At 38.5% G+C, this 12,812-nt stretch overlaps 1 protein-coding gene across 1 annotated transcript in view; it reads left to right on the top strand.

Moving 5' to 3' along the window:
- MYRFL (myelin regulatory factor-like) overlaps positions 1-9,766 on the top strand; it is a 42,614-nt gene extending 32,848 nt beyond the window's left edge. The window contains exons 20-25 of the mRNA XM_014963536.1: positions 1,684-1,758; positions 4,320-4,407; positions 4,630-4,704; positions 6,776-6,884; positions 9,487-9,561; positions 9,655-9,766. Coding sequence (XP_014819022.1) covers positions 1,684-1,758; positions 4,320-4,407; positions 4,630-4,704; positions 6,776-6,884; positions 9,487-9,561; positions 9,655-9,741 — 509 coding nt within the window. The 3' untranslated portion in view covers positions 9,742-9,766. The remainder of the gene's footprint in view (positions 1-1,683; positions 1,759-4,319; positions 4,408-4,629; positions 4,705-6,775; positions 6,885-9,486; positions 9,562-9,654) is intronic.
- Positions 9,767-12,812: the final 3,046 nt, after the last annotated feature.

Here is a 12,812-nt window from a genome sequence, read left to right as displayed (position 1 = left end):
AAATGCAAAAAGGCAGGGAGCATTTAATGCATTGCTAACATGTCTAGACTATTAAGAAAAAACAGAAGAAAGTGAAAGGAAGATGTGACAACTGGTTTGGAAATTAAAAGGAATAATGAGAGAATGAATAGCTCTTCTTTAGATCTGCCCCAAGACCTACTGTACATGTATAACTGATTGTATGTGTTCAGTAGCCATTTGTCTAGGTGTGTGGCAACAGATCACAATGTTAAGAAACACGACAGCAGATGACTACTAAATGCAAGTTACTATCTAAGTTGGCAGAACTGGCAAATCTGAATGATGAGCAAGTAAATAGAAAAAGGATTCAAGGAATAACTAGCAGCAGTATCACAGATTCATATCAAAACACAAAAATGATGGAAATCCCAGAGATGATTTTGTATGACATTGCTTCTGGGTCTTCAGATTCCAGTTGTTAGGGTTGTTCCATGTTCTCAGTCACCTGCTGGCATGTGGGAAAGTCTCAATTTTCATACTTCCCAATACTGAAATGAAACCCAAAATCTGGAATGAATAATTAAAAAATAAGGTCAATCCAGCTTTCTTGTTTCAGTCTCAGTGAAATGGTGCATTTTTGATCCATCCTTTTGTAAAATAAATTTTTATACAATGAAGTGATGATTTCTGTTCTAAACAGTCATTTTGAAATCAGAATGTTTCCTTTGGAAAATGTGGGAATGGAGCATTTCGGTATTCTAGAAATACATGATTCCTTTTTTTCTCCAGCTGAAATGATATTTGATGAAGCATGTTAATTTAGGCAAGATCAACATTTCGCAGTGCCTGTTTATTGGTAACAGGTCTCTGGACAGATTCTTGGCTGGCAATTAGTGTAAAAGCACAGGAACAGCTAAAAACCATTTCCCATGGACTTGAAGAGCCTTTTGCGTTCCCCAGGTTGTACAATGTGGTGATTATTCAAAAGATCTTTTAAAGTTTGCTTTTCTAGAGAAATGCTGGGAAAATGAATAGAGTTAAAAAAAATAAAAATTTTCAGCTTGTATTTCCCAGCCTACTTCAATGTTTGAAATTACAGAGGTGACATCAGGGAACATGGTGATCGTGTTGATAGAGCTGTGCATTAGTTTCTTTAATGTGATGACTTAATCTTCTCTCTGTGAAGTACTTTGTCTCACTTGGGTCAGTCCTCAGTGTCTTACATCTCACATTCAAAAAGCTAAGTTATTCCCCTGGCCTATGTTTGTGTGGCAGATGCCTACTTATTCATTTTCTCACTTATAAGAAAGATGTGGCTTTATGATCAGATTTGTGCTGAAGTGCCTGACTGGACGTTAACATTCGCTTTGGCTCTCTATTATATCAACTGGTGATATTCTGTGTGTGGGATGAAGTCTTTTCTATGACGCTATTTTTTGAAGTGTTCAGATATTCTATAGAATTTCAGAAGCTTGTTTCTTGTTATCTGCAAACTTCTTTTGACTACATCTATCTATCTATCTATCTATCTATCTATCTATCTATCTATCTCTATCTTCTTCTGAATAGAGGTGCCTTAAATTTTAAAGGTTTCTCTTGTGGTTATGCATGCCTTTACCCAAGAGATAATTAACAAAACGTCTTCTCATGTTGTATTCATATTTTGCTGTTACAACTGTGCAAGGCTAACTTGGGGACATTTGTATATATATCCTTTCACAGGAAACAAAAGCAACATGCTACCTGAAAGAAATCCGGTCAAAAAACCTAACAGAAAACCTGATCTTGGAAATGACTGTAAGTCTCATATTTTACTTTTTATTTTTAATGTTACAGTGTATAATTGCATAACTTGGATTGCAATTGCCTGGATGCAGTCCTGAGTAACATGCTCTGACAAGCTCTGGGTGGTCCTGCTTTGGCAAGGGAATTGGACTAGATGATCTCTATGGTCCCTTCCAACTCTAAAAATTCAGTGAAATTCAGTGAAACTTTGAAATGTTTAGGCTTGGAATAACTTTAGGCTTGGAATTCTGCTGCTGGAATTTAGAGAAATCTCATTTATAACTGGTCATTATAGAGAATTAGCACTTAGGAATCTATTAAATACCTGCGATTCACTGTAATTTTCTTGTCGTTTCAGTTTATTCTCACACATTCATTAGAGTTTTATAGACATTCTGGCTGCCCTCTCTAGGGAGTTCTCAGCCTTGGCTTCACGTGCAATAAAATGACAAGTGACATTTTCCTTGACGGGCTGAAATCTTGTATGGTTCTCAACACTGCTCACCCTTATACGGCAAAATGCTTAAGCATGTGAGCTTGGTATTTGTGTGCAGGAAGTGCACGGTACAGTGAAAGGAAGTGTTTGGGGTTTGGGCCAGTTGACCTAGAGGATTAACAACGTCAGCTGCTGAAAGGGGCCATGTCTGCCCTAGGATCCTGGCACTGCCTGCATCAGTGGAGGTGAAATGAAGTTCATCGATGCAGGACATTTGGCTTGATTTCAGTCTCCCCTTTTAGTGACTGTGCACTGCTGTCAGAGCCAGTCTGGGCTGAAAATATTGATTCTTCTCGACGAAAATGAGTATCTGCTGGTTACATATGTTATAATGGTATGCTCTGGCACTCATTCGGTATGAGCAGGGTTATGCCTTGTCTTTTCTGTTTATGTGGATGCTCTTGTTTTAAGGTTTAGGATTTTTATAAATGTTCAATTAAAGCTTAGGCAATATTTGGATGATAGAGCATCTGTACACTGGCATGCACTTAAAGCAGATTGCTACCCAGGGCCACGTGAGGAATAGAAGGCAGGTTCTGCTTGTTGCCTGGGTATGTCCCAGTGAGATGATTTGGTAAAAATCATTCCCCTTCTGATTTTTTTTTTTTTTTTACATGGCTACACACCTCAGAAAAGGGCCTCTGTGGCATTACTATGATATGTGTTGTAATGAGATGCTGTGTCAGAGGGAAATGTTCTTCTGTGCTAGTTCTTTGAGATGAACATGCTCAATTTCCCTCTGTCACTTAAGCATGTGGATATTTGCATGCTGAAAGAAATGCATCATAAAGTTTCTTTGCAAAGCAGGGAGCTGTTGCTGTAGAACAGAAGAACAGAAACTCAAAACCAGTGCTCACAGTGTGATGTGAAGAGCAGGCTTGGTCATCCTTATGCTTTCTGCATCACATTGCAAGACTGAAAATCAGCAGCTTGATGCACACTGGTTCTTGCTGCCTAGCTCTCTGCAGGGTTAATCTGCCTCGGGGAAGAGCCGCACCATCGTGGCTATACTCTTCATCTCACCATAACTGGCCACCTAGAGAACACCTGCATGGCACAGAGATGCTGGCCCAAGGTATCACAGGAAGTCTAGAGTGAATGGAGGAACCTAAGCCAGCCTGGTTAGGGACATAATCACTCTGGTAACCAGTTACTTTCCTCGTCTTTCCTGGTAATCAGTACAGTAGCTACGGTTTGAGGTTCCTTTTTTCCCCCCAGAAACTAGTTTTTCATTTACCAGCATTGTGCACTCCCGTGAAACATATTTTGCGTGTGTATATGTATAAATACAATGTATATACATCTGTTTATACGTAAGATGTTGAGCTAATTCTAAAACACAATTTTTTTTTAGAGTTTTTATTCCATTTTCCCATTCCTCAGACTGTAAACTTCCTCCAAGTTCAGGATGTAAGTGTTTAGAAGACATCGAGATGTAAACAGCTACTGCTGTTTTCAGTTGTACTTATTGCCACAGTTTACTTAGGATCAAAGTGCATATATCTTTTTGGTTAGCTGAACATATTTTATTCATATTTCCTGGTATTCTTATGCGCATAATATTGCAAAACTCTTAAGTTCTTGCAAGTTCAAGGCAGTGTTTTATGAAGAAATTGTATTCATTAGAGTTGGGTAGTTTTCCTGCACATAGGATTAGAAACAAGTTTTGTTGCATTCCAGATTATTTCCTCTCAGCAAAGATAATATTTTTCAAATTAATGGTTACTTGCACGACCATGGTTTCTGGAACACCACAATGGATGTTGGAATGTTGCATACTACTTGGACTACCATCAAAATAGCCTTCAGTGTCTGCCCAAAATGAAATGTTACAATATTACATGCCTGACCAGGACAGTTGTCCGTGTAAATCAAACAAGGATCTTATCTCCCCTCTAATGGCAGAATGAAGGTAATCAACCAAAGGCTTTTTACTGAGTGGTGATTGAGACCTGTAGCAACTCCTGTAGTGGCCAGCAAGGGAGTAGATGCCACTGTATTAACTACAATTTTATTATGCCTTTATCTAAGGTTTCTGAAATAATCAAGAAGAAAACATTATTCTTAATGTTTTTAGGGATTGATACAACACTCAGTTCCATACAGATTTTGGAAACTCAGCAAAGGATTGACAGTCGCTATTGTAGTAAAAATCTGCAGTGCAGGTAAGTAAATTGTTTTATTATGCTTTATTATAGTGGAATAGAATACCATTAATGTGGCATGGCTACTTGGCTGGCTCCTTCTCACAGTTGTTTCCTCTAGTGTGCAGGAGTTTTTTCTACCTTTTAATATTTTTTCTTTTTCAATTTAAATGCAATTTCCATGTTTTTGCAAAGATACTGCCTATCTCAAAATCTTATGTGCATTAATGCCACCTTTTTCAGGAATGGCAATTACAGCTATGTCCTTCCTGTTAACAAATACACACCTGTGGATGTAGAAGTCTCACTGGAAATAAAGTAAGTACTATTAAAGATGATACATACATAACAGTACAGTGACTCATTTTTTTTTATAGTAGTTCTTGCCTGGTTTCTATTGTGATACTAATTTGTCCCTGTTCAGAGGAGCGGGACAAATCTATGGACAACGAAGTTCTTAATGTAGACTTTTGGGTAGATCCTTTGCTGTAGCATAGGCCCAGTACCTCCATCAGCCCAATGACAATTTTGCCCGTTGATGCAGATATTAAAACCCAGTAGTCTTCAGGTTCCATTTAATAAGCATTTGAGCAGACATGTATGCATATATCAGCAGGGTTGTGGCTTGTAGACTAGGGATTTGAGCTTTTTGGTATAGAGAAATGTTATTAGGAACATATATATATATAACTCCAAGGAACACCATTTTTGGCATGTTGTGCCAAGCACCGTAAAAGGGGATTTTTGTGCAGGAACCTCTGGTAATGCATACAATTGTCACTTACAGTGGGAATAAACAGCAAACTTATTCCTCTCAGCAACCATTTTCTTCTCATATAAAAGTCTAGCTCCATTGTGTTCTCCCAGAAGTCACAAGTCCTTTCTTTTGGGTTCTTCTCTGAGAAAGGCCAGCGATAGCCAGAACAGCTGCCAGGTGCTCTGCTTGATGACACTTCATGACCCCTGTCTCTCCAAGAAAGAGCTCTGTGAAGTTAATGGTCTTTATGCCCAATCTTTTGACCTTGAATATTATCCTTGTAAACAAGCACCTTTTTCAGATGAGAGGAAATGTGAAGTGCCTGCTTGTTTTCTACAGCTATTGAAAATTTGTCTTTTAAGTGAATGCCATTATAAACTAATTATGCAGCCCTCCCATGATATTCATATACATGATATTCAATACATGATATTCAGCGTGTCACTGTAGCAGATGCTGAATTTATTTTGGGTATTGGTTTGTGGTTTGACAGGAAGGGGATTTTCAATATATACCTTTGCTATAAACTTTCACTAAACAAAGCTGCAAACTTTACAAAACCCAAAATGCTTAAGAAAACCCAAACATATTTGGATTATTGCTGTGTCCAAATATTGTAAGACTTTGTTACTACTTCAAAAATTTGGAAATTTTACACCTGCTGAATAAAATCAAATAAAATCAACATACACTACTGACAGCCATGTAGGACAGAAAAACTGCCATATATGAATTATATGCTTTAAAATTGATGTTTCTTAAACATCTCGTTATGGTTTGAAAGCACATTTTGCTGAGGATGCTTCATTGTTCCCCACAGCATAAACTGAAAATACTGGTGCCACGTTTTCCCCACCTTCTGCTTTCATTCTTTCTGCTAGCTATTGCCATATATTAATTCCTTTGGATCTCCAAGGCATTTTTGTTTGTTTATATCCTTCTAAGAAAAACCATCTGGTAAGCTAGGAAGTGCTGGAAACTCTCTCTAGGGGTAGTTTGGAGAAGAAATGACCACGGAGTCTTTGCTGTTGAAGAATTCTGAATGAAATGCTGTTTACCACTGCTTTCCCAGTCAAAGTGTGGGACATTTTTACTTCCTTTTAATGATATTGTTGCATGTGTAGAGTAGCAAAAGGGAGTTATTTATGTAGGTTCCTGTTTTAATTCTTATTATGGGTTTGTCCTCCATAAAATTGATGTTGTGTTTAGATGCCCAGGTGCCCTCTGGCACAGGTGTGTTATGGCTATGATGATGTAAGCCATGCAACTCAAGCATATCATGACCATTAATTTGTATAAAAAGTTATATACAATAGCTTCTGCTATGAATGCACTTGAGGTTTGAGGAAGTTTAGTGTACATTTCTACATTTATTTTAACAACTGTAAAGAACACCCAGGTTTCCAAATGCGAACCACCTTTCATTTGTGGGGAGGGAATAGGAGAAGATTACAGGTTGATGGCTTAGGTTTATCTCCTTCACATTGGCCAGTGAAATAAGCTCCTCTGCTATATTTCTCCACAATTTAGTTAATTGGATCTATTTGCCTTGAATGTATTTTGTATTTATATATGTGATTCCCCTATTTAAGAGCAATCTGATAGTCCCTTATTTTTCTCTGTTTCTTGAAGCACCACAGAACCATTGATTGTATTTCTCTGCAAAGTCACTTTTGGAAATTATTGCTCCTATTATTCTTCAGGCCAAAACAGTAGGAAGGATTTCCTAGAAACCACACAGGTAAGATTTTTGCAGCAATACGCTGGCTTGTGGGGATCATTTTTATATACTGCCCAGCACATGGCTCTTTTTTCATCTCTCAAATTAAAGGTACTGTGCAAAACTGAAAATAAAATTGAGCTTTATGTAGGAAAAAAAAAAACGTTTGTTTTTCTGATAGTTTTGGTGGTTGAAGCCACACAATGCTGAAATAGTTTGTGATTAGCTTTTACCTCCCTTTACTCTCCAGAATGGTGTTCCATTCTACTAGCTCTGTTTGCTTTACATGAAAGCATCATAGTCTCATAAGTAAGACGTCCCAATCCCTTGAACGATGCTCTTAATTCAGTCAACATTGTGTGGATGCATTCTGGAGTGTAGGGAGATACAGAAGGTGGAAAAAACTTGTTATAATACCTAGTTCTGCTGAACAGACTTATATACCGCTTTTTGTAAGGAATGAATGAAGAGATAAAAGAGGCCATGAAGATCTTAGCTCCAGAGCGTGGAAAGGAGGGGAACTCACCCCAGCTAGCCACATTGGCCTTGTTAATAGTATATTTATGGGCACTTGGAAAAAAGAAATAGTCCAGTAGAACCTGACATATAAAATTAATGGCTACCAATTTCTTATCTTGATTAAGGTAGTAGAAATGCAAATGGTACTTTGAGTCTGACAGTCATAGCTGACCATAATGACCATAATGAGATGCAACCTTTTTGTAGGAGTCATTTTTCTGCTGAATTTTATAAAAATCTATCTAGTGTCTCTCTACAAGGACAGTTTTGAATCTACTTCAGCCTAACTCAACACTATATATATATATACACACACAATGTCCAGAGATACTTGAGAAATATAAGTACTTCTCACCCAGGGCCTTGGGAGACAGTACTCAAAACTCTCATCTATTCTCCTGTTTCCATTATTGTCTTGTGGGGGTAGTGAATTCCAGTTTTTAAGTCTTGAATTCACCGGAAACAGCGGTAGTATTCCCTTTAATTTCTATGTGAACAGGAGTTTACGAATAAATCTCTCTAGGGAAAGTTCTTTGTTGTAAAAGCAAGAGTTGTTTACATGTCATTCTCTGGATTGTCTCAATGGGAATAAAGGCTGTTAAAACATGTTTGCTTTTCCCAGTAAAAAAAATATTTAAAGACCAGATCTTGCAAACTTTTGATCATCTCCAGTAAATTGATGAAGACCTTAAACTCCTTTCAAATTATCTGGAAATGTAAGACTCTTTCAAGGCCTCAATTTGTCCACATTGCCTGGCAATGTTTATTCTAGCTAAAACAGTAGGAACGGCAGAAGCAAGGATGGTAGCGTTTCTGAACAAATTGTAGGAGAAACCTGCCTGAAGTGGAAGTAATTTCAGAGTCTTCTTTAGATTTTTGATCTATGGTGCCATAATTGATACGTTCTTAATTGATTTTAAATTACTTTTATGCTGGTTTGTCAAATTAGGGATACCCCCACCCGTAAGCTGACTTTCTGATCAACTTTTCAAATGTCATTGCAAAAAGTTACAGGCTTCTCTGCAACTGCTGCAAAGATATCAGAAAGCCAAAATTGTCCAAGTTTTGACCTGTCTGCCGTAATTCCAACGGAATTGAAATGTCAGACCCAGAGAGTTTCGCAAGGCAGAAATATCCCTGAAGCTTGCTGCCAAAACTGGTCAAAGAGATTTCCTGTGTCAACCTGAAATCCACATCAAAAGACTAAAGCTAACTAGCCTCCAGCAGCAGTGAGCATTCAGGTTTGATGTGACTCAGAACAGAAATGCTGCCTAGTTGAAGAGGTTTCTTTCAAGAGGATTTTCCTCGGTATTGGGAGGCTTAGTCCCTGCCAAAGGGCAGGACAGCAATCATTTGGACTCAGCAGTCTCACATAAGTGATATCATGTGAACATATCCTCTCCATCAGAGAGAATGTGTCAGAAAGCGAAGGGAGGAGGGAAAGATGAAGGTGTTGAGGCACTAGGAATTGTTGAAATAAAAGTTACCATGGATCATTAGATTAAAAAGAGGTGAGGACTGAATTTTATTTTATTCAATGTAGCATAAACATTTCACATACAAAATATATTATTTCATTTGTACATGGCATGATCCTGCAATCAAAAATAGCATGAAATCTTGCCTGCATCTGGTTTTGAAATACCAAGCGAAGATGCTACTTATATCTTTAAAATATATAGAGAAACTTCCACTGCCTTCTGAGGACTAATAAAGTCGCTGTTTCAAAATCAGCAGAATTGCCATTTCCTACTACTACCCTTTAAAGCTCTTGGGCCACCTGGCACATCAGGAACAATCCCTGTTTATTGTGAGTTTTGCTTGGAAAACTAGAGAGGGAGTTCAGTTATTCGTAGCCAGCTAAGTGTTACTGGGAGCCAGATGTGTGTCAGTTCCTGGGCAGAGCTGCTCAGAGCAAACCCACGTTTGCAGGGCTTAAAGTCAGCACTTTGTCTTTAAATACTCTGACTATAGCTATCGAGTCTTGTTATCATAATTACTTTGCACTGCATTTGTCAATGAAATGTTTCCAGAGCCTATCCTTCTCTCCAATTTCATGTGAAATAAGGTTATCTAATCTCTCTCTCTCTCATTTATCATCTAGGGACGTCAGCATATCTGGCCTCTCCCTGTGGCTAAATTGTACGACAGCGCATACCATTTCCGTGTCGCTGTGCCGGTAAGCCTTTTCAAATGGCAACGCAGCAAAAGACAAATAGCATTCAAACTGAGAGAAGATCCTATATGAATCTCCTTTATTTTTCTTCTGCAGGGTTTTGCAGGCTGCTCGACAGATCCTTATTTTGCTGGAATGTTTTATACTGATTACTACTTCTATTTTTATCGGCAGTGTAACTAAAATGTTGCTGATCATTCTGTTCTTGGGGGAAAAGACAATGAAGCTCTTGGTATGAAAAAGAGACTTGTGAATCGCCCTGGATATTTTTTTAAGCCTCTTGCTGAGTTGTATGGCACTTCCTTTTTTGTTTCACTTTAAATTAAAAAAAAAAAAGGAGAAAAATAAAGTTTATGACAACAACCGTAGCTCTGCATTTCCAGGAACTGTTTCTAAGAGGACGTGAGGCAATGGAATATATGCTGTGTCAATAAATAATCCCATTGATCGTACTGAAATTATATGATGATAGAGCAGGCAAGAACAAGTGCGTAGGAGCTCTGCTGAGCTGGGATACACTCCAGTCCTCAGAAGATGGTAAGATAATAAAATCTTATTTGCAGTCAGGAGACCTGCTTCTGTCCTACAGGCATATACCTTCTTTTAGAATCTGCTGCCCTTTATTTATATATAAATCAGGGGGTTTTTGGTAACAAAACCAAGCTGAACAAAATCTTGAGAGAGAAACATGGCATTGTGCAAATGCCCTCTAAAATAAGAGCTGTTAAATTAGGGAACAACAGGTCAATTCGGTGGTCTGTATAAGTATTTCCATTTCAGAAAGCAGTACCATCATTACTGTTACAATTGTGTGATTTAATGACGCTGCTGCTGTTTCAGCTACTTTTTTTTTTTTAAACTGTATGGCAGGAATGAACTATTTACTCCTAAATTCAAGTAATTTTTTTCTTGGTGTTTGTGATTTATGCTGGTGGGATGAAAGAATATAAATATTTGAGAAGAATAATGTCTTGCCTGCACGGCTTTCTAAGATGCATATGGATACACACTTGCATGGGAGAAATCCTTCTGTTTGGATTTAGAAAATACATTTTTAAGGTAAAGCTATTTGAATGGAATTTCACATTAGTTACTCAGAAGGAAAACAAATGTGATAACCGAGTGCAGTATAAATAGTGTTGTGAAGTATGTTTAAAACAATCATTCATTTTCTGTAGAGAAGAGAAAGTAAGTATAATGGAGAGACTGTAGGCTTTTGAAGATTTATAATGTAAAAGTTACATTTCAACAACCTTCCTCTGAATGAAATTCTTTATTTAGCAGTAAAAGGGAAACATTAGGAAGAAAAATTAATCTCTGAAAAAGAGCTGACCACAGTCTTTGTAAGCACAAATGTGTCTTAATTGTATATTTATTGCCTGATGATGCAATGGGAGAGTTTAATTTGTTTCTGTGCTTTCATTTAACATTTCTTTTGTCACTATTTTGGGATGTCCTTTAAGGATGACCTTCTCACTGATTTTTTTTTTTTTTTAGGTGTATGTGTGTGCTTCACTTGGGGTTAACCTCAATGTCCGTGGTTCTTTTTGCCTTAAATGACTCACTATGTTGACCTTAAACATGTAAGGGTTTGGGTGTTGTTTGTTTGGGTTTTTTTTCTCTTGTAAAGTATTTATGGTGTAGACCACATGTTCTGTTATATTCCAGAGACTAACTGGACTTGGAACTCTGGATCCAAAAGCATGAGAATTTTGTGCCTTTAGCTTTTTATGGTCCATACTTGAGGGTAATTGCTAAGAAGTGTCACCCGGTCACAAATGATAATGCATGTGCATTTTGAAGAAAAATTGTACATTTCTAGACCCACCTAGACCCACTGTTCTGGGTTGAAATACTCTTCCCAGTGGCACAGAGCACTGCAGTAGGAGAGTATAAGCTCCCAGTGTTTCCTGCCATCAAAAAACTTCCTGTGATTAGAGTCTGGAGCTACTTTCCTTTGTGAAAAAGCTTGTGGTGATTTTGTTACACGTTACTTTGCCCATTCAAGAATTTTCAGCTAGTTCTTTACTCCTGTCATACATTTTTAGTAAGTTACTCTAGAAGATTTTGTTCAGATTTAAGATGACAAGTTGCTGTGCAAAGGCTGTGTTCTAACATGTCAAGGTGGTGAAAATCCACCTTGGCAAAAGCTAGGGAAGAACCCGCAGAAATACTTGGCATTGAAAAAACCGTGATAAATAGTCTTCAGGCTCCTGAGAAAATCTGTGAATGACAGTGAGCTGAAATACTTTTTAAAATGGGATGCCATATTAACAGTACTGATTTGATAATTTTAAATGGGGATTGGGTGACTTCTGTCCCTTCGTGGCACTAATTAGACTGTATTGGGATTGCCACTGAATGAGTTAGTGGATCCAGGGCCCAGGATAAAACACTAGTAGCGTAACAGAACCCTGAGCATCCCTGAGCAGGCCCTGTTTTTCCATCTAGAAGTTTAGTCTAGTTAAAAAAGAAAGACTTTGCTATTTGCCTGGGACATACACCAGGTCCAAAAGTGCAAGAGCAGATACCCGGTGCATGTGATTCAGCCTGTACTTGCATTATGGCTCTTTTGTCTGAGAGCCAGCCAGGTGCTTGGTCACCTGGAAATCCCAGAAAATGTGCTAATTCTTCTTCCCCCTGGCTAATGTTTTCAGAATACATTGAATTGCCAGGCCTGTGCTGGCTGGCTGTCCAGTGCACATAGAGCGGGTTCAGCAAGCCAAAGGAGTGTCAGCCTGTACTGGTTTTGGCTGGGAGAGGTAATTTTCTTCATCGCAGCCTGGATGGGGCTGTGTTTTGGATTTGTGCTGAAAGCTGTGTTCAAAACCCACTGATGTTCCAGTTACTGCAGAGTGGTGCTTACCCAGGGTCAAAGCCTTTTCTGCTTCTCTGCTTCACCACCCCGCAAGTGAGGGCTGGGGGTGCACAAGAAGTTGGGAGGGGACACAGCTGGGACAGCTGACTCCAACGTGGCAAAGGGATATCTCAGCCCACATGGTGTTGTGCTCAGCAATAAAAACTGGGGGAAGAAGAGAAAAGGGAGGAACATTCAGAGTTATGGTGTTGGTGGTCCCAAGTAACTGTTAATGTGTATTGGAGCCCTGCTTTCCTGGAGATGGCTGGACACCTGCCTGCTGGTGGGAAGCAGTGAATGAATTACTTGGTTTGTTTCACTTGCACTTGCAGTTTTTACTTTACCAGTTAAACTGTCTTTATCTCAATCTACGCGTTTTCTCATTTTGATTCTCTCC

This window comes from Calidris pugnax, unplaced genomic scaffold, assembly GCF_001431845.1.
Source record: "Calidris pugnax isolate Ruff unplaced genomic scaffold, ASM143184v1 scaffold44, whole genome shotgun sequence".
Classification (NCBI taxonomy): domain Eukaryota; kingdom Metazoa; phylum Chordata; class Aves; order Charadriiformes; family Scolopacidae; genus Calidris; species Calidris pugnax.
The sequence above is the reverse complement of the archived record's forward strand: the minus strand, read 5'-3'. Positions and strand labels throughout refer to the sequence as shown.